Source organism: Symphalangus syndactylus, chromosome 19 (genome assembly GCF_028878055.3).
Source record: "Symphalangus syndactylus isolate Jambi chromosome 19, NHGRI_mSymSyn1-v2.1_pri, whole genome shotgun sequence".
In the NCBI taxonomy this organism is placed as follows: Eukaryota; Metazoa; Chordata; class Mammalia; order Primates; family Hylobatidae; genus Symphalangus; species Symphalangus syndactylus.
In genome coordinates this window covers 55,983,394-56,005,691 of record NC_072434.2, presented here as the reverse complement: position 1 = coordinate 56,005,691, position 22,298 = coordinate 55,983,394, and the positions used below count along the sequence as shown (strand labels likewise).

The 22,298-nt window shown below is 35.9% G+C and overlaps 1 protein-coding gene across 1 annotated transcript in view; it reads right to left on the bottom strand.

Moving 5' to 3' along the window:
- Positions 1-22,298, bottom strand: part of FYB2 (FYN binding protein 2) — a 98,677-nt gene that overhangs the window by 3,179 nt on the left and 73,200 nt on the right. Inside the window, exons 10-17 of the mRNA XM_055234614.2 lie at positions 18,231-18,345; positions 18,105-18,145; positions 16,266-16,329; positions 13,708-13,806; positions 11,635-11,663; positions 10,112-10,172; positions 4,608-4,694; positions 1,679-1,772 (exon numbers count right to left, since the gene is read on the bottom strand). Of these exons, the coding sequence (XP_055090589.1) occupies positions 1,679-1,772; positions 4,608-4,694; positions 10,112-10,172; positions 11,635-11,663; positions 13,708-13,806; positions 16,266-16,329; positions 18,105-18,145; positions 18,231-18,345 (590 nt within the window). The remainder of the gene's footprint in view (positions 1-1,678; positions 1,773-4,607; positions 4,695-10,111; positions 10,173-11,634; positions 11,664-13,707; positions 13,807-16,265; positions 16,330-18,104; positions 18,146-18,230; positions 18,346-22,298) is intronic.

Genomic DNA, 22,298 nt, shown 5'->3' with positions numbered 1-22,298 from the left:
CCTTGCACAAATGAGTTATCCAATGTTTTATGATTTGAGCTGGATAAAAATTATTGAAATGACCTATCAAGGAAACCCACTACAGGTAATAAGAATGGAATTATACACATATACAGGAAATGGAATATCTTTCCCACATGAAACAATCAAAAACACAGAGAGAGGTAAAAAAGGATTGGATGGAATATAAGGGTCTTTTCAATCAGTAATTGCCTCACTGTTGTTTTTGAATTAATCAAATAACATCAGGGCTGTAGTAGATAATAACATATCACAATTTCTAGATATAGTAACCCCAGTCAGCTTTGGTTCAAACAGTAATTATCAGTGATTATGAGAGATTTGTGTACATTCCTATTTTAGTTCATCTAAAAAATAATTTATGCATGTTTACAAAATGCTAAGCAGCCTTATTCTGCTCTGCACATGGATACAAACAAATAAAATAACCTTTGTCCTCTAGGAGCTCATAGTTTAATATGATGAACATGTAATTCCAATTATATTAATGTGTGATAAGCTAGAGATTGCTCAAGTATATAGGTAAACGGAAGAAGAGTAATTTATTTAATTAGAAGATTTGGGCAAGTCTTCCTGGAGAAGAGGAGATTCCTCGGCTGGGGCTTGATAAATGAACAAGAGCTAGTCAGATGGAGAAAAGTGCAAAGGTGTATCAGATAGTTGGAACAGACCAAGGAAGCACTTAGAGGGATGAAATAGCAAGACAAAGATAGAGGTGGAGGTTCACTCAAGGGACAGAACTATGAGCAGTTTGTTGCCAAAGCAGAAAGTGCAAGGCAGAGAGTGGCAAGAGATAAAGCCAGGAAGATACACAAAGGTCAAGACATAAAGAGCTTTCTATGCCATGTTAAGAAGCCTAAACTTTAACCATTTTGCAAGGGGGAATTTTTGAAAAATTTTAGGCAGTGTAGTGACTATGAGGAGGATGCACACTTTGTCTCTCTCAATCCAGTGTCTAGCACATGGAAGGTGCTCAGTATGTTTCATAGTTAATAATCCTCACTTTGACAATATATGAAATCAGGGAAGTTTGAGCTTTAGAATGATGAAAAAATGTCCCATGGACTCTTAATAACAGAATAAGAAGGCAGAGCGCTTCGGATGCTGCATCATTCATTTGTTCATTTTGTTACTCATTTGCTTGTTTATTTAGGCATTCATTTACCAAACACTATGCTTACAGTTTTATGTCAGGCCCTGGGGAACAAACTTGAATGAGACAGGGTTTCTTTCTCAAAAAGGACTCAAGAGATTAATTAGTTCAAGATTCACACACACACACACACACACACCATACACATACACACACAATTCTTTAATACAACTAATCAATGTTATAAAAGACGTGTAAAATAGATATATAAAATGTGCTGAAGGAATAACTTAACCTGGACGAGTTAGGGAGGAGTGGGTGACATTTGAACAGAGCCTTCAAGAACAACTTAGCAGTTTTTCCAGGAAGAAGGAATAGCATGTACAGACATAACAATATAGAAATGTATCAGGCAAAAATAGGAATGAAATGCTGGCTTTTTGTGTCAAAGATCATGTCTGTATCTCAGAGAGGCAGAGGCACAGCATACTTACAGATTTTTTTTTTTAATGAAAGCTCCTAGCAGTTAATATTGCTAATTTTTACCTTCAGAAGAGAACGTACCTTAAACCTTTCTCTAAATAGTTTTTCTTCTCTTTTCATTCTGTTCTTTTCTAAGTTTTGCTTCTTGGTTTTGAAGAAATTTCTAGGAGAGAAACTAGCAAGAAATGTGCAGATAGGGTAAAACGTACTATAATAAAACTCTTAAGTTTCTGAGTCTACAAAGTCACTTCATTTCAGGATAAATTCAGGTATAATTTTTTGTGTGCATAATTTTATATAAAATAATACACAAAGTCATGCATCTGTATTTGTGTATATGTACACACGCCTGTGTAGGTTCATAATACAAATACACACACATATTTCCATTAGAGCAAACTGTCAAACAACTGATCAGGGTAATACCAATTGCTTTTCCCCACAATTAAAAAAATATTTTTGATGCCAATATAATAACTTGGAATAAACTCACATTAGTTAAACAAATGAAGGTAAACAAGAAACTTATCTGAATGAGACTTAGAGATATAACTTTTTTTTATGTTTAGGAAATTTATAAATGTTCCCATTCACCTTCAGACTATTTAATGGAAACCAGTAAAAATAAGTAAGCAGCTTACTTTGTGTGGATTTCTAAGTTGTTAAACCTAATTGGGGATCACAAGTCTACATGGTTCAATCGAAGAGCTCTCCAGTTTGCTGAATGATTTGGAGGATGAATACCATTAAGAAAATAAAGAAAGATGCCATAAAACATGTGCAAGAATTTCAGCACATAAAAGTAAATAACCCTACAGAAGAAGCTGATTATATTTAGTCCGCCCTGTTGCTCTTCACGTGAGATTTGGTTCTTCTTTTTAGCAGTTTAATGTATTGACAGAAGTAAAAAAGTCAACCAAGTCCTGTCAGTTTTTTTCCAAAGTGTCTCCTACATTTGTTTATTTCCAAGATTACAGCCACTGCCATGTTTCGGATTATCACTACTTATTGCCTGAGATGCCATCTTCGTCTTACCTCTCCTTCCTCAAATTCATTGGCATACCTGCCTACAGAGTCATTTTTCTAAAATTTAGTTACGTCACTCTCTTGCTTAAAACCTTTCAATTTCTCTCTATTGCCAATAGGATAAAGTCTAAATTAATTAGCATTTTATAATCTGGCCCAATCATCTTTCCAGCTTCATCAGCTGCCCATTTCCCTACACATTACAATGTTTACTTGGGTCATCTTAGAAAGTGGGCTATCCTTTTCATGCTGTTATACCTGGGATACTGCTATGGTTTGGATATTTGACTCCCCCAAACCTCATGTTGACATTTGGTCCTTAATGTTGGAGGTGGGGCCTAATGGGAGTTGTTTGGGTCATGGGGTTGTCACCCTCATGAATGGCTTGCTGCCGTCCTCTTGGTAATGAGTGAGTTACCACTCTCATAGTTTCCTGGAGCCTGGCATCTCATTTGTTAAAATGAGCCTGGCACCTCACTTGTCTCTCTCGCTTCCTTTCTAGCCATGTGATCTCTGCACATTCTTCTTCACCTTCTGCCATGAGTAGAAGCAGCCTGAGGCCTTCACCAGAAGCAGATGCCAATGTCGTGCTTCTTGTATAGTCTATAGAACCATGAACTAAATAAACCTCTTTTCTTTATAAATTACCCAGCCTCAGATGTTCCTTTATAGCAACACAAACAGACTAAGACAGATACCCTTGCCCAACTTCTCTTTAAACTTGCCATCATCTTTGATTGATAAAAGAATAATAAAAGGGTTGAACTAATATAGAAAGCATTTCTTACTTACTGGTGGAATACGTTATGGTAGAAATCATTTTAAAAAGATCAAAGAGCACATAGAAATTGATACAGAAATAACTAGCCTTACAGTAATGTTTTCTAATTTACTTGGTTCAGAATAAAAGTATACTGTTAGATCACTCTGTTGTAAAAAAAAATTAAAAGGCACTGGAAAAATTGTTTCCTAAGAAGACTTATTTGTAGTTATCAACATACTAAAAAGCTTTTTGGGGGGCAGATAAAAAATGTTACTAATAGTTCCTCTTTTGGAATTCTGTTTTGTTATGCTGTACAAATGTATGTAAAAGTATGAAGTTTAAGATAGAAAGTTGCTTTTCTAGTCTGTTAATACATCTTTCCAGCCTGAGAAAAATAAATTACATCAAGTCTAAACTTAAAGAAAATAAACTTACGAGAAGGGCCATCCAATGCCATCCTCTGAGCCTCAGACACTAATATCTGGTTTCCTTTGGTGCACCCCAGTAGGACTTTTCTAACAGGTTTCCCAGTGCAGACAGACTACACAATGTCCACATGTCAGTGACTATTTAGACAAATATTTCCCCAAGTCATTTGTTGAGAAAGTACCTCATATCCTGCCCCATGTCCTAGCAATTGAGAAGATGGGATCAGAGAGTAGTAAGAAACTACCTGCCTCAGTAAAAACATCCTCTCACAACCACTTGGGAAATTTAATTATATGAATGCAGGTTAGATCTTGACTCAGTAAAACATTTTCTTTTAAAATTCTAACACTAATTATAGTCATAACTAGAATTACATTTTAGGGAAATCAATCTTACTATATGATACCTAGTTGTTTTTTTTCTCAGAGTTACATTTAAGTTCTAATTGGTGTTTTATTTACATTATATCTTAGAGAGGGAAGTTCTTACACCTAAAAGAAGACTGGAAATTTGTCATTGTTTGAAAATGGCTAACTTGAAATTTTCTCTGACTTCCTATCCACCAAAAGTAGGGAGGAAGATGATGAAGATACGTGTGTATGACACTTAATATTTTTATATTCTTTGTCTCTTTTTAATCCTCTCAACTGTTTTATGATGTAGGTGTTGTTATTCTCATTTTGTAGATGAAAAAGCTGAGAATCAAATTTCATTACTTATCTAAGGCCACACAGCTAGTAAGAGGTATAAATTGCAGCAGATAAGCTATAATAGAAGTGCCTGTGTTCCCACCTTTCTGATTCTTCAGCACCGTTTTTCTCTTTTTTTTCCTTTGGTGTCAGAAACTTGGGCTTCCACATTTTCAGTTTATCTTCATCTCTGAGGAGAAATATATTTTGAGCAAGTACATTAAGACTGAATTATATATTCATGGAACCATCAACACTTCATGGGCAATTATGTTTTACAAAAAATTAAAAAGTCATGTAGAAATATATTTTGATAATCCACGGAAAGGCCATATAGTAAATATTTTAGGCTTTGCAGGCCATATTATCTCTATGGCAACTCTTCAACTCTACTGTTGCAACTTTATACACAGAAACAAGTGGCAGGCCATATTTGGTCCTCAGGCCATAGTTTGCTGACCCCTGATGTGTGGTAATCCAAATTTGAAACCAGATGCAAGAGATCATCCTGCTTATAATCACATTTCATCTCCTTTATGAGCCTCATTTTTTTTTGCCTCTAAAATGTGAATAATGTAACTGAACTCCATTGTGAAACAAGGCTAAGCCAACTAGCATGTAATATTAGTGATTCCAGGCAAAAGAGGATGCAGGGAAGGGAGAAGGTATTTATTATAGAAGGAACTAGTACTTTTTAGCATGTATATGTCAGATCTTTTACATATGTTAACTCATTTGGTTTTCAAAGTAAGTATTGCAACAATCCTTTAAACTGATTGTTTAAATCACTCAAAGTTTTACAGTACAAGGGAGGAAATAGATGGGCTGAGAGAATGAAATGGATGGTCATAGTGGTATGACCACTTTGGAAAACAAGTTGGCATTTTCTTATGAATTTGCATTCCCTGTAATTTGCATTTTTCCCCTTCTAAGTATATGTTCTAGAAAAATTCCTGCACACATTCACAGGAGCCATAAGAATATCTGTGGCAGTATTATTTGTAAGGGCCCCAAATTAGGAACTACCCCAATACTTATCAACAATGGAATGGATAAATGAATTATGGTATACACATACAATGGAATACTATAGAACATTAAAATGAAAGGAAAAATGAAAGATTATATTTGAGTAAAAAAAGTTACAGAACTCTATATACAGTGTCTCATTTTCATAATGTTCAAATCCCAAATGAAACAATATTTGTATCATATGTTTGTTAAAACTATTTTTATTTTGAACAAGGAAATGAAAACACCAAATTTATGAGAACAGTTACCTTGAGGGAAAGGATACATGATGTGTACAAGGGAAAGAGACCAAGGTATTCGTTATGTTCTAGTTCTTAAGTCGAATGATAGGTTCAGGGCAATTTGTTTACCATGCTTTACAACTTTTTGTTTTCTTTTGATTTTTACGAATGATTTTTTAAGAAAAAATCATTAGCACAGGTAAAAATCAATAGCACAGGTAACAAAGCAAAAATGAACAAATGGGATTTCAGCAATCTAAATAGCTTCTGCACAGTAAAAGAAACAATCAACAGAGTGAAAAGACAACTTACAGAATGGAGAAAAATATTTGCAAACTATTAATCTGACAGGTGATTAATACCCAGAATATACAAGGAACTCAAACAGCAAAACAGAAAAAAAAATTCAATTAAAAAATGGGCAAATGAACAGACATTTCTCAAAAGATGACATTAAAATGACCAATAGTTTATTTGCATAGAGGTGTTTATAGTATTCTCTGATGGTAGTTTGTATTTCTGTGGGATCGGTGGTGATATCCCCTTTATCATTTTTTATTGCGTCTATTTGATTCTTCTCTATTTTCTTCTTTATTAGTCTTGCTAGTGGTCTATCAATTTTGTTGATCTTTTCAAAAAACCAGCTCCTGGATTCATTGATTTTTTTGAAGGTTTTTTTGTGTGTCTCTATCTCCTTCAGTTCTGCTCTGATCTTAGTTATTTCTTGCCTTCTGTTAGCTTTTGAATTTGTTTGCTCTTGCTTCTCTAGTTCTTTTAATTGTGAAGTTAGGGTGTCGATTTTAGATCTTTCCTGCTTTCTCTTGTGGGCATTTAGTGCTATAAATTTCCCTCTACACACTGCTTTAAATGTGTCCCAGAGATTCTGGTACATTGTGTCTTTGTTCTCATTGGTTTCAAAGAAGATCTTTATTTCTGCCTTCATTTCATTATTTACCCAGTAATCATTCAGAAGCAAGTTGTTCAGTTTCCATGTAGTTGTGCAGTTTTGAATGAGTTTCTTAATCCTGAGTTCTAATTTGATTGCACTGTGGTCTGAGAGGCAGTTTGTTATGATTTCTGTTCTTTCACATTTGCTGAGGAGTGCTTTACTTCCAATTATGTGGTCAATTTTAGAATAAGTGCGATGTGGTGCTGAGAAGAATGTATATTCTGTTGATTTGGGGTGGAGAGTTCTGTAGATGTCTATTAGGTCCACTTGGTGCAGAGCTGAGTTCAAGTCCTGGATATCTTTGTTAACCTTCTGTCTCGTTGATCTGTTTAATATTTACAGTGGGGTGTTAAAGTCTCCCATTATTATTGTGTGGGAGTCTAAGTCTCTTTGTAGATCTCTAAGGACTTGCTTTATGAATCTGGGTGCTCCTGTATTGGGTGCATATATATTTAGGATAGTTAGCTCTTCTTGTTGAATTGATCCCTTTACCATAATGTAATGGCCTTCTTTGTCTGTTTTGATCTTTGTTGGTTTAAAGTCTGTTTTATCTGAGGCTAGGATTGCAACCCCTGCTTTTTTTTGCTTTCCATTTGCTTGATAGATCTTCCTACATCCCTTTATTTTGAGCCTATGTGTGTCTCTGCACATGAGATGGATCTCCTGAATACAGCACACTGATGGGTCTTGACTATCCAATTTGCCAGTCTGTGTCTTTTAAATAGCAAAGACTTGGAACTAACCCAAATGTCCTTCAATGATAGACTGGATTAAGAAAACATGGCACATACACACCATGGAATACTATGCAGCCACAAAAAGGATGAGTTCATGTCCTTTGCAGGGACATGGAATGAAGCTGGAAACCTTCATTCTGAGCAAACTATCACAAGGACAGGAAACCAAACACCGCATGTTCTCACTCATATTTAGGAATTGAACAATGAGAACACTTGGACACAGGGTGGGGAACATCACACACTAGGACTTGTTGGGGGGTGAGGGGCTGGGGGAGGGATAGCATTAGGAGAAATACTTAATGTAAATGATGAGTTGATGGGTGCAGCAAACCAACAGGGCACATGTATACCTATATAACAAACCTGCCCATTGTGCACTTGTACCCTAGAACTTAAAGTATAATAAAAAATAAATAAAATGACCAATAAACATATTTTAAAATGTTCAACATCACTAATCACCAGGGAAATGCAAATCAAAACCACAATGAGGTATCATTTCATCCCTGTTAGGATGGCAATCATCAAAAAGACAAAAAAAAAATCAGATGCTAGCAAGGATTTGGAGAATAGGAAACTCTCTTCATTCTTAGTGGGAATATAAATAGTACAGCACCTGTGAATAACAGTATGGAGGTTCCTAAAAAACTACAAATAGAACTATCACATGATTCAGCAGTTCCATTGCTGGGTATTAATCCAAAGGAAATGAAATAATTATATCAAAGAGACATCTATGCTCCCATGTTTATTGCAGCACTATATGCAATAGCCAACATATGGAATCAACTTAAGTATCCAACATCAAATGAATGGTAAAGAAAATGTGATAAACATACACACGGCAGAGCACTATTCAGCCATAAAAAAGAATGAAATCATGTCATTCACAGCAACTTGGATAGAAGTGGAGGACATTAAGTGAAATAAGCCAGGAATAGAAAGTTAAGCACCACATGTTCTCACTCATATATGAAAGCTAAAAAAGGTTGCTCTCATAGAAATAAAGAGTAGAACAGAGGATGCTAAAGCCTGGGAAAGTAGGGAATAGGGAGAGATTAGTTTAGGATACAATATACAGTGAGATATGAGGAATATGTTCTAGTGTTCTATACCACTGATATGGTCAGGCTTTGTGTCTCCACCTAAACCTCACCTTGAATTGTAATCCCCATGTGTCGAGGGAGGGAGGTGACTGGATTATGGGGGCAGTTTCCCACATAGTGTTCTCATGATAGTGAATGAGTTCTCATGAGTTCTGATGGCTTTATAAGGGGTTCTTCCCCCTTCACTTTCTCTTCTCTCTCTTGCCTGCCACCATGTAATATGTGCCTCTTCCCCTTCTGCCATGATTGTAAGTTTCCTGAGGCCTCACCAGACATGCAGAACTGCGAGTCAGTTAAGCTTCTTTCCTTTATTAATTACCTAGTCTCAGATATTTCTTTATAGCAGTGTAAAAATGGACTAATACAACTACCATAGGATGACTATAGTTAACAATAATATATAGTTTTAAATAGCTAGAAGGGAGATATTCAATATTCTCAACACAAAGAAATGATAAATGTTTGATGATGAATATGCTAATTACCCTGATCTTACCACTATATATTTTATGTGTCAAAACATCACTATCTACCTGGAAAATGTGTACAATTATTATATGTCAACTTAAAAATAACATCAAATAAGAAAGGAATAATAACATAGAAACCTAGGGAAAAACTAGTATTTTTTTTCCTTTGGAGGATGGCATAGTTCATAGTTTAAGATATAGAGAAGACAAATAAAGGCTTAAAAGTATCCATTGGATTTAACAAAGGAGTTATTAGTGACCTTACCAAAAATAAGTTCAATTGTATAATAGGAAACCTAATTGCAGTGAGCAAGGAAAGATGAATCAAACATGTACAGAGGAGACTTTTATTTTTAACCAATTGGTTAAGAGGGAAAGTATAAATAACAAGTGACTGGAGAGGGAGCATCAAACTTAAGGATGGCTTTTTTTTTTTTTTTTTTTTTTTGAAACAGAGCCTGGCTCCATTGCCCAGGCTGGAGTCTAGTGGTGTGATCCCGGCTCACTACAACCTCTGCCTCAAAGGCTCAAGCCATCCTCCCACCTCAGCCTCCTGAATAGCTGGGACTACAGGCATGTGCCACCATACCTGGCTAGTTTAGTAGAGATGGGATTTTGCCATGTTTCCCAGGCTGGTCTTGAACTTCTGGACTCAGGCAATCCAGCTATCTCTGCCTCTCAAAGTGCTGGGATTACAGGCATGAGCCACTGCATTCAGCCATCTTTTCTGATAAATTATAGTTATTTAGTCCTTGAATACAGAGGTTCTGTCACATAGTGCTTGCTATCCTTCATCTTGTCATACATTGGAGATAATTTAAAAAATGTGTTGAAATGAGTTTCAAGTCTAAATTCAAAAATAAAAAACAGAAACAGACTCAAAACCTCCAATGCCTTTTGTGGTCACCTACAACTTTTGGATCATATATGTTATTCAGTGTTTTCTCCTCTTAGTGAGAAAACTATCTCAAGTTGACTTTTCATTCAATCTCCAAGGATCTGAAAAGATGATTCTCTGATCATAATTAAGAAAGCATCAGGAAATGGGTCAAATATCAGCAGAGATGACCAATAAGGTAAATTACTTACTTTGACTCTTTTTCACTCAGGTCTACATCATCATAGATGATAACTTCCTGAGACTTAAATTCTAGGGTCAAGACAGAATTAAAATAGTCCATTATTAAGCATGGTTTATATAAGCAATGACTTTCCAAATTATACCCAATTACCTAATTATCCAGGTGCATCTTCAGGTCTGTTTTAGCAAAATCTGATCATAGAATACAGATAGGCTAGAAGAATCAAATAAAAATATTCTCTATTTGGGAAGAAATTCAACTGAAAGATTAAAAAAAAGTGTCATGTCCCAGTATCTCAAAACATATATATTTATATTAATTTGATTTTATATAGAGTTCCAGAAAAATATGAGTTGCTCAAAGAATGATTTTTAGACTAAGTTCCCATCTTTCTGGAATTGAACAAATATGCTAGAATAGTGAGAGGTCTTTTCTTAACTCCTAGGGGGGAGAAACAGCTTAATAGAACAGTAATGTTGATTTTTCTTCCATGGTTTTTATTTCAAATCATTGGCAATTGCTCCTATACAATAATCTTGCATAATGTTGAATCTGACTTAGTGCATAATAATAATTAGGCATTTTCATTTTAGGATATTCACATTCCTTGGCACTCTACATAGAATTACATGATTTTCATTTGATTCACCACTGAACAAGTTTGAGACCTTCTAGTATAATTATTCATAATTATTCACTCCCTTATTTTATTAAATACCTTTAAATGTGGGTGGGGATACAATGCGTGTCTGTTCTAGGTCAGCTTTTTTCTTTTAAACACAGACCAAGGATATGTTGAGATGTGGGATTTTATCAGGTGTATAAAAGTGTCATTTGTTTTTTAGTTCAGCAAACTCATATTTATGAAATATAATATACTTTTGAATTGTCAAGTTCAAGTGACATCCAGGTAGCCACATAGCTAGAACCCCTAAACAAAAATTAACAAACAACAGAACACATGACCCTCTTTAATTGACAAATTCAATGTACTGAACCTGTATCGACAGCCTACTATGTGTCAAGCACTGTGCTAATTTATGCACTATTATTTTAATGGAAAAGCAAACAACATTCTAATGATCCATTCTCAATTCAGTTAGTTTGCTGGTGGCAATGTGATCATATTCAGTTAGTATCTTAATTAGGATGAAGGATATCAAGTCCTTCAAAAGGCAGCATGGTAGAATGCAAAATGCATGAGTTTCATAGTCAGAGAGCCTGGAATACAAATCCTGGATCACTTAAATATGGTCCTGCAGCTTCTCTGAAAAGGGATGATAACATTTATTTTTCTGGGATTTTAAGAGGAACACATCTGCCGCAGGGCATGGTATATAGTAGGTACTTGAGAAACACTACTCATCTTCTCCAAAGTAAAAACATACTTCTGTGTGAAACATCTTTGATTTTGGCAGATCAATTTTTCATCAATGTGGGAATGCAGGAAGGGTTACCATTTCTCTTTCCCTGCCTCTGAATATACAAAAGCTGAGTACTTTTGGTCTGCAATAAGCAAATGGCACTTACCTAAATCAGGCACCAAAATGGAAAATGCACTGTTGATTGACAAAAGACACAAAAGAGTTAAGGAAAGAAACCATGTTTGGAAAAATGAGCTGACAGATCTCCAATAACATATTGATGATGCTGGATTGCCCTTCTTGCCCTGGTATTCTGTGACTCCAAGAAAAATGGTTTCTCTGGTATTAACAGATGTCACAAGATGTGCACAGGATGTTATGGGAACACAAAGGAAACATAGGTAATCCAGGTTTGGGAAGAGAAGTTCAGGGGAGGCATTCAAGAAGGGATAATATTTGATAGAATTTTGAGGGAAAATTAGAACTTTGAGAATAAAAGAAGGCTGGAGGAGGGCAGGTACATTCCAGACCATGGGAATGCCATGTTCAAAGCATGGAGGCATGAGACACCATGGCAGAGTCTGAGATCTGTCGCTATGTGGATGGGATGGTAGTGAGAGTTAATTTTAGTGAGAGACAGAACAAGAGAAGTAGAATGGGGACAGCCGTGAAGTATTTACTTGCCAGGGTAAGCAATTGGATATTTGTTCTAAACGTTGTATGTAGCCAATGAATAGTTTTGAGAGAAAGGTAATCAGATTTGCATCTTAAAAACATTAGCATTCTCATCTGGATCAAATATTATGGGACTGCAGGTTATCATGCCAATAATTTTCTCTCAGAAAACATCTAATCTGCTAAGGCCAGGGTCTGCCTTTGTGCATAGGGTCTCATTGACCACACTCTCTCTTCTTCCATATCAGGACTACAATTTATAAACCTCATGTTTTGTAGGGTCTCTTGGTAGATCTGGATCCAACTGACAGTTGAACTTAAAGTCACAAAACTCCGAAGCTTTATAATCAAAAAGAACTTCGGGGTAGAACAACATAATTCCATCTCACTATAGGTAATGAACTTGGGCAAATTATTTTAGCATCTTCTGCCTTCACAAAATACATCTCTATATCTGTATATCCACACAGATGTTCCCGGCCTTACAATGGTTTGACTCACAATTTTTCTACTTTACAATGGTGTGAAAGCAATATGCATTCAGTAGAAACCTACTTCAAGTATCCTTAAGACCATTCTTTTTCCACTTTCAGTACAGTATTCAATAAATTACATGAGATAGTCAACACTTTATTATAGACAGGCTTTGTGTTAGATGCTTTGCCCAACTGTAGGCTGATGTAAATATTCCGAGCATGTTTAAGATGAGCTAGGCTAAGCGATGATGTTTGGTAGATGTATTAAATGCACTTTTAACTTAACATATTTTAGAGTTGCAATGAGTTTATTGGGACATAACCCCATCATAAATTGAGGCGCACCTGAATATCAACATCTATATCTATCTACTGCCTGCGAAGTGTCTCCAGAGTCCCCCTTCCATTATATGCAGGAGAAAACTGGAATGCTGTGGGTGTACAAAGGAAGTGATATGCCCATGGTTGTACATGGAATAAATGGCAGAACTGGTACTAAAATCTAGAATCCAGGTCCCTCACATCTCTTTCTAGTGGTAGTGAATTTGGAACCTCTCCCACAACTGGCAGTTAGCCTAGGTTATCTCAGAGGGTCTTTTCCAGGTCTAAGACCTTGCAATACACAAACTGTTCAGCTGAGCAGCTCATCTCCCCCTTCCACATATTGCTGCTCTCAAGGGAGATAAATTAAATATGGAACAGTAGACAAATAAAAACTACTGGGGCTTGTAGGGCCCAAAAAGCATAAAAGGACATGGTAAGTAATGCTTAGTGGTAACAACAGGAATAGGATGTTAAGGATGATGAGGAAAGTTTCCTTTCTGGACTTTGCTTAAGATTTTCCCTCTACCCTCATTTTCAACCCTTTCTCCGCCAGTTTTTCAAAGAAACATGCCACTTACTCATTAATTAGTCTCTGTGCATGTAGTTCAATAAAAAATTTCACAAGAAAGGGGCAGATGATGGCCAGACCCTTGGTTTTAGTTTCTGATACTTCCTTCACTGTTTCTGAGATTGGATGGAGAACATCAACCTGTGTATCTACCAGTTAATCCCCTCATGGAAAGGGATTTAAAGGGACTTTTTACCTTAAGTTTTCTTTTGACTTGGTTTTCTTTATTTTAAATCTATCCTTTTCTTTCTTGAAGAATTGCTGCAGTCTTTTCAGTGCTTCTTTTCCATCTAAACTAAGAGGAATCACAGGATATAAGTAACATGGCATTTAAGAGAGTACTAGAGATAGAAGGCTGTTGTATTATAAAATCAAATGCCACATGTTCTCACTTATAAGTGGGAGCTAAACAATAGGTATACATGGACATAAAGATGGAAATGACAGACACTGGGGACTCCAAAAAGGGGCAGGGTGGGAGGAAGAATGAGGGTTGGAAAGTTCCCTGTTGGGTAAATGTTCACTATTTGGGTAATGGGTAGACTAGAAGACCATACCTCATCATTAGGCAATATATCTATGTATCAAACCTGCACATGTACCCCTGAGTCTATAAAAAAAACAATGAACCAGAGGCTTTGGTTTCATGTCCAAAACACATCCCACTCAAGAAAGAGCAAGAAGATGCCTTATTGAATTCTATGCTTTTCTTTGTTTAGATGTGATATGAAGTAGCACACACCAGTCAACTATGAAGGGAGTAATTATATTTCAAGATAAATTACCGCAAGTAGTCTCTATTTTGCAGATTTCTATTTGTGAAGCAGTCTTCCCTTTAGAGGAAAAGATAACTCAGGGAAATGTACTTTACAAACTGTACTAGAAATACGTTATAGAAAATCCTGGCTCTTGAAATTCTTATCATTGATTTTTAATTTACTGAATAATATAGCAATGATGGTACATTGATTACCCAGCTGATGATTACAATTCTGTCAAATATCCTTTTGGGGCCTTTAGGGGGTAGAGTGAGGGAATGATATACCCACATCATGCCAACCAGCATGCCCAGTTCAGGGCCTCCTTTTTCCCCTTGAACCCTTAAACTCCTTGCTTTTGACCATTGCTGCTTTCTTTTCCACAACATGTCCTTAATAACTAAACTTGTCAAATAATACCCATCTGAACAAATTTTATTCTTGATAACACTGAATCACTACATGTTATATTAAGCCCAAATCCCAGAGATAGCCTTGCTAACTTACAGAGACACAGGCAAGTCATAACCATTGATTTGTTCCTGGAAAAACAAGGACTTCATGTCTAAAACACCAAAAGCAATGGCAACAAAAGCCAAAATTGACAAATGGGATCTAATTAAAGAGCTTCTGCACAGCAAAAGAAACTACCATCAGCGTGAACAGGCAGCCTACAGAATGGGAGAAAATTTTTGCAACCTACTCATCTGACAAAGGGCTAATATCCAGAATCTACAATGAACTCAAACAAATTTACAAGAAAAAAACAAACAACCCCATCAAAAAGTGGGCGAAGGACATGAACAGACACTTCTCAAAAGAAGACATTTATGCAGCCAAAAAACACATGAAAAAATGCTCATCATCACTGGCCATCAGAGAAATGCAAATCAAAACCACAGTGAGATACCATCTCACACCAGTTAGAATGGCCATCATTAAAAAGTCAGGAAACGACAGGTGCTGGAGAGGATGTGGAGAAATAGGAACACTTTTACACTGTTGGTGGGACTGTAAACTAGTTCAACCACTGTGGAAGTCAGTGTGGCAATTCCTCAGGGATCTAGAACTAGAAATACCATTTGACCCAGCCATCCCATTACTGGGTATATACCCAAAGGACTATAAATCATGCTGCTATAAAGACACATGCACACGTATGTTTATTGCGGCGCTATTCACAATAGCAAAGACTTGTAACCAACTCAAATGTCCAACAACGATAGACTGGATTAAGAAAATGTGGCACATTTCTTAATACACCATGGAATACTATGCAGCCATAAAAAATGATGAGTTCATGTCCTTTGTAGGGACATGGATGAAACTGGAAAACATCATTCTCAGTAAACTATCGCAAGGACAAAAAACCAAACACCGCATGTTCTCACTCATAGGTGGGAATTGAACAATGAGAACTCATGGACACAGGAAGGGGAACATCACACTCCAGGAACTGTTGTGGGGTGGGAGGAGGGGGGAGGGACAGCATTAGGAGATATACCTAATGCTAAATGACGAGTTAATGGGTGCAGCAAAACAACATGGCACATGGATACATATGTAACAAACCTGCACATTGTGCACATGTACCCTAAAACCTAAAGTATAATAATAAAAAAAAGAAAAACAAAAAAACAAAAAAAAACAGCTATAGAATTGAAGCAAGTTTTATTAATATTTACATCTCTTTTATTATTTCCTAACCCAATATCAAAATCATTTACTCTGGGAAATGGGTATTTCTCAAAAGTGAGAACAATGTGATTTAATATATATAGTATATGATTGTACACAATTACAAGTATCCTATTGATCATAATTGTAATATTACAATAGGTTATTATAACTCTCAGTGTGAATCTTTTCTAAAAGATGATGGGAGTCAGAGGTGGCAGTGGGGTGGGTGGGGGGTGGGTCCTCACTTAAATGCTGGCTTTACTAGACTAACAGGAAGTACCATTAGCCTACAAAGCCAAGAAAGAGAGAAACTCACTCTATCTTTGGGTAGTTGTTCTTTGTTTTATAGACATCTTCATACATTTCTTCTCTATTTTCTTCTGAAATTAAAAAAAACCCTACTTATGTTCATTATAATAGCAATAGTTCAGATTCATATTTAACAAAAATTATTAGATACTTACCAGTTGCTAGGTACTTTGATCTTTCTTTTGTTAAATAGTTTTTACTGAAACTCACCCACGTTTTTAAAAGCATATGGTAAAAATACTTAAACCTCTGTAAAAGTAAGTATAAATGAAAATTAAGACTCATTTCCACCTGATTCCAAGTTTGAACTGATTTAGTCAAAGAAAGTTGGTTCTTCAATAGATTCCTTCCTTCCACCCTCCCTCCTTCCTGTATTTAATACATAACAATCAGAATTTACTAAGCATCAGGCATTGCGCTGAATGCTGGGGAAACCATGAAAAATGAGATAGATCTTGAATAATCTCTCCCTTCACAGCATGGCTTTGGCCTAGCCCAACACATAAGCTTAACATACACAGATATACTTTAATTCAATCCTGAAACAGAGTCTAATGGAAAGAACTTTGAATATAAGGGTCAGGATTTTTAGGTTCAAAACTCAACTTTAACACACAATGATCTTAGAGGAGTCACTTCTCTGTTTCAATTTTCTTTTTAAAATGAGTGTACTGGGTTTAATGATATTTAAGGTTGTTTTTCCCTCTAAACTTCTGAGATTCTAAGAAGATCAATTAGAGTAACATTTGATTCTCTCCACTCCATTGCCTTTTCTAAAATTTATTTCAAAATTGACAAATAATAATTATATATACTTATGATGTATAACATGTTTTGATAATTGTATACATAGTGGAATGACTAAGTCAAGCCAGTTAACATATTCATTACCTCACATACTTTTTTGTGGTGAGAATTTTAAAATCTACTCTCAGCAATTTTCAAGTATATAATACTTTGTTATTAACTATAATCCTATGTTGTACTATAAACCTCCTGAAGGTACTTCTCCTAATTGAAATTTTGTATCCTTTGACCAATGCCTCCCAATTACTATTTCATTCATGAATTCCTTCATTCAGCAGATTTTTTTGAATATCTAACATGTACTTGGTATTATGCTAGGGGCTGGAGAAAATGGTATGTATAAAGAAGGTAATAATCTAGGAGGGGAGACATTAATTAAAAAGTCATAAGTATAAAATTACAACTGTGACAAGTACTATGAAAAAGAAGTCCATGGCACTATGAGATTGTACACCAAGGAGAATATTCCCTGTGGAAATAATGATTGAGCTGATATTAGAAGAGTCAGTGAAACAAAGGGACCCAGGGGAGGAAAGAGCATTCCGGAAAGGGAGGGAGAAGCATATGAAAATATCCTGCTGTGGGAGCTTGGCAAATTATAGAAGCTAAAAGAAGGTCAGCATAACTGGGTCTCAAAGATGAAGACTGAGTATAGTGTGAGATGAGGCTCCAGAGGTCTGTAGGGGTAGGTTAGTCAAGGACTCTAGATCATGTCAGAAGCCAATCTTAAAAAGAAAGTGTTTTAAGTAAAAACAGTCCTATAATCAGACGTACATTGTGAAAAGATCAGGAAGGAAGTAAATTCACTTTTACCATAAGAATGCTCTTACCAGCATCTTCACGTTCCTGATTCTAAATGCATTTATTAGCACATACCTTGGTATTGCTGTTAGCATATACCTCGGTATTGCTTCTCTTAGCTTCCCACAAATTGGTATTATTAAAATATGAATAATTAAAAGACATCTTATCACTAATCAGCCATAGAAGCATTCTGCAATTCCTACTGGCAGCTTCAGAAATGTCTTCCTATACTTACCACTATTTGAGGCAAATGAGCTAGAGTAGTTCAGCTTCGGTCTATGGGAGAAAATAACAATGACCATTTTTGTACATTTAAAGTCTCATCACATTCATCTTGCTGAAAGACTGGAATGTTACTTACACCTCTTTCCTGGAGTACTCGACATCATCATATATCTCCTCCGAGATGGAACTTGTCTTAGAGGCCCCTAGGTCTGGAGTTTCTTTAGTCGACTCCAAAACCTCCAGATACCCACCTGAAAGGAAACCAGAAAACTCCCCTGAAAAACATCTCATCAACTGCCGTCATAAAGTCATTCACACACATCACTGGAAATGGAGGCAAGCATAAGAAACGGCAGATTAAATGGGCTAAAACTGGATTACAATCTTGGTATGTATGATCCTTGGGCAAGCCACCTCACTTTGCAGAGCCTCAGTTATGACTCTGTGAAGTTGAGGATAATGATGCTAACACCGAATCATGTGGTTTTGGCAAGGATTAAATACATACTTATGAAGGGTGCTGGTTACCTAGTAAACTAGTAACTCCCTTCTTTGATGGTTCTTCCTTTAATCCCCGACCTCAAACTTTGAAGTCCACCAGGGTACATCCCTGGGGCTTATCTCTCTACATCTAGATGATCTTATCCAGTCTTAAACGGCATTTCTTAAAGCAAAATTTCTCAGACAAGTTGATTGAGCACATATAAATATATATTATTCATTAATTCATTCTGGAGTTAGCCAGAAGATAGTGTGCCAGGTTAACAAATCTATAGGGATTGTTCGCACAAGTAGATGCTGGCTTACTTCACAGAGTTGTAAACTTGTCATAACCATAAAACTGCCACCTCTTTATCTGTTGGCATAGGTTAATATTTAGGGTATGAGTAATTCATAGCCATATTCAGATATGAACTATTAATCAGAAATAGAAAGTAATATACTTGAGAAATAAACAACAAGCACATTAACTGGTATCTATTAATTAAATGAACCAAGCAATAAGATTTTATCCTCTGACAAGAAGTCAGTGAGCGTGTAGGCCCCTAACCATCTCAATGAATGTCAGCTCTCCGAGACATAAGGTCCTGCTTTTTCTCAAGGAGTTATCAGTAAATTTCTCCAATATAAAATAAAGATGCTGAACACACAGTTGCTTCTTAGTCTGCAGCATTTATTTCCTTCCTCCATCCTTCCTTTTGGCTGAAGCAAATGCAAAAGTTTATGGCTTCATTTTAAAAACACTGACGACTTTCAAATTTACATCTCCAATTTAGACATCTCTCATGAATTCCAGATACTTTATCAGCCTTCACACCATTTCCTTTTGGTTGTCTAAACATACTACATTCCAAACCAAACTCATAATTTCTCTCTGCAAGTTTGCTCTTCCTGAAGTTTATTCAATCTCATAAAAGGGGCAATTCCATCCTTTATGTTGCTGAGGCCCAAAACCTTGGAGACATCCTTGATTCATTTCTCTCTCATTTCTCACTTCCAATCCAAAGCCATCTGTCCACTATAGTTTCAAATTATATTCCGATTTCAAACACATCTCAGCAATTCTACCATAGTATCCTCCTCCAAGCTACCATCATTTCTCACCTAAATTATTGCAATAACCTCCTAACTGGTCTCCCTGATTTATCTCACATTTTATTTTCAAGACAGAAGCCAGATGATTTTTTAAAATGCAAATCAGGTCATGCCTTTCTTGTAGTTTCAAAAGCTTTCAGTGGTTTTAAAAATCTCATTTATGGTAAATGCTAAAGTTCTTGCAATGATCTACAGAAGTCCCTTGTTATTTCTGTGACCCCATCTCCTACTATACTCTTCCTCAGTTACTGTGTTCTAGCCACACTGGCCTCCTTGCAGTTCCTTCAACATATCTGGCCAATTTCTCCCTCAGGGATTTGCACTTTTTTCTTCTCTTCCTAGGTCATTCATATCCTAGATACACATATGGCTGTCTTCAACTACTTAAGGTCTTTGAAGTCATCTATGAGCACTTTAAAATGGCAACCTCTATCACTTCCACCTGCTTCCTTAATTCTCTTAGCTTGCTTTATTTTTTCACAATATTTACTATTAATACCATTCAATATAGATCTTTTATTATTTATTGTCCATCTCCTCTGATCCAAAAGTAACCTCCATGAGAAAAGGAATTTTTGCCTGTTTACTGCTATACACCCCCATTTCCTAGAACAGTGCTGGGCACATAAAAAGCACTTAATATATTTGAATTTTGAATGATTTGAATGCATGTGTCTTCTCACTAGTGAATTTAGTGTATTATATTTATAGTGTTTACTGATATTTAAAAATTTGTATCTACTATCTTAGTACATATTTTTATTTGTTCCATTCCATTTTTTTCTTATCTTCATCTGACGAAAGTTTCTTCTCTTTCTGCCATTCTGTTTTCTTTTCTATTTGTTTTCTTTCATTTGTTATCTTTTAATAGTTACCCACAAGACTGACCACTGTCCTGACTTCTAATACTAGCAGTACTTATTTTTGAATGTTTTAATAATGGAATAATTTAGTATGCACTCTATGGTGTCACCTACTTTCCTTCAATATTATGTTTGTGAGATTCGTCGATATTGCTGCAAATAGTTTTTTTGCTGATTCTGATGATTTTATTCTATTGTGTGAATAGGTTACCATTTATTCATTCTACTTTTTATGGGCATTTGGACAGTTTCCAATTTAGGGCTATTACAAAAAGTTTTGCTATAAACATTTTGTATGTGTGTTTTGGTGCATTAAACTGTGAACTTATATTGGGATATATACATAAGTACTGAATTGCTAGGTCATATGATATGCATATGTTTAACCTTAGTACTGCCAAACAGTTTTCCAAAATGGTTGTCCCAGCTTACAATCTCCACAGAGAATGAGAGTTTTAGTTGCTCCATATCTTTACTAACACTTGATATTTTTAGTCTTTTTTATTGTAGCCAATTTGGTAGCAGAATTGAATTTTCATAGTGTATTTGCCTTTTGGATAGTCTCTTTGGGGAAGGGCCTGTTCAATATTTTTCTAATTTTACTGTATTTCTTTTATAAAAAATTGATTTCTAGTTTATATTTTCTGAATACCAAGCATTCATAGATGCATATTCCAAGTATGAGTCATTTATCAAATATGTATATATTTGATATATAAACGGTATATGTAAATAACGGAAATATCTTCTCCTACGCAGTGACTTACCTTCTCACTCTCTTTTAACTTTTTTTTGTTTTTTTTTTTACTTTAAGTTCTGCGATACACGTGCAGAATGTACAGGTTTGTTGTGCCATGGTGGTTTGCTGCACGAATCAACTCGTCATCTAGGTTTTAAGCCCTGCCTGCACTAAGTATTTGTCCTAATGCTCTCTGTCCCCTTGCCTCCCACCCCTGACAGGCCCCAGTATGTGATGTTCCCTTCCCTGTGTACTTGCGTTCCTCATTGTTCAACTCCCACTTATGAGTGAGAATGTGTGGTGTTTGGTTTTCTGTTCCTATATTAGTTTGCTGAGAATGATGGCTTCCAGCTTCATCCATGTCCTTGCAAAGGACATGAACTCATTCTTTTTTATGGCTGCATAGTATTCCATGGTATATATGTGCCACATTTTCTTTATCCAGTCTATCATTGATGGGTTGTTTCCAAGTCTTTGCTATTGTAAATAGTGCTGCAATAAACATTTGTGTGCATTTATCTTTATAGTAGAATTATTTATAATCCTTTGGGTATATACCCAGTAATGGGATTGCTGGGTCAAATGGTATTTCTTGTTCTAGATCCTTGAAGAATCATCACACTGTCTTCCACAATGGTTGAACTAATTTACACTCTGACCAACAGTGTAAAAGTGTTCCTATTTCTCCACAGCCTCACCAGCATCTGTTGTTTCCTGACTTTTTGATAACTGTCATTCTAACTGGTGTGAGATGGTATCTCACTGTGGTTTTGATTTGGATTTCTCTAATGACCAGTGATGATGAGCTTTTTTTCATATGTTTGTTGGCTACATAAATGTCTTCTTTTGAGAAGTGTCTGTTCATATCCTTTGCCCACTTTTTGATGGGGTTATTTTATTCTTGTAAATTTGTTTAAGTTCCTTCTAGATTCTAGATATTAGACCTTTGTCAGATGGATAGATTCCAAAAATTCCCTCTCATTCTGAAGGTTGCCTGTTCACTCTG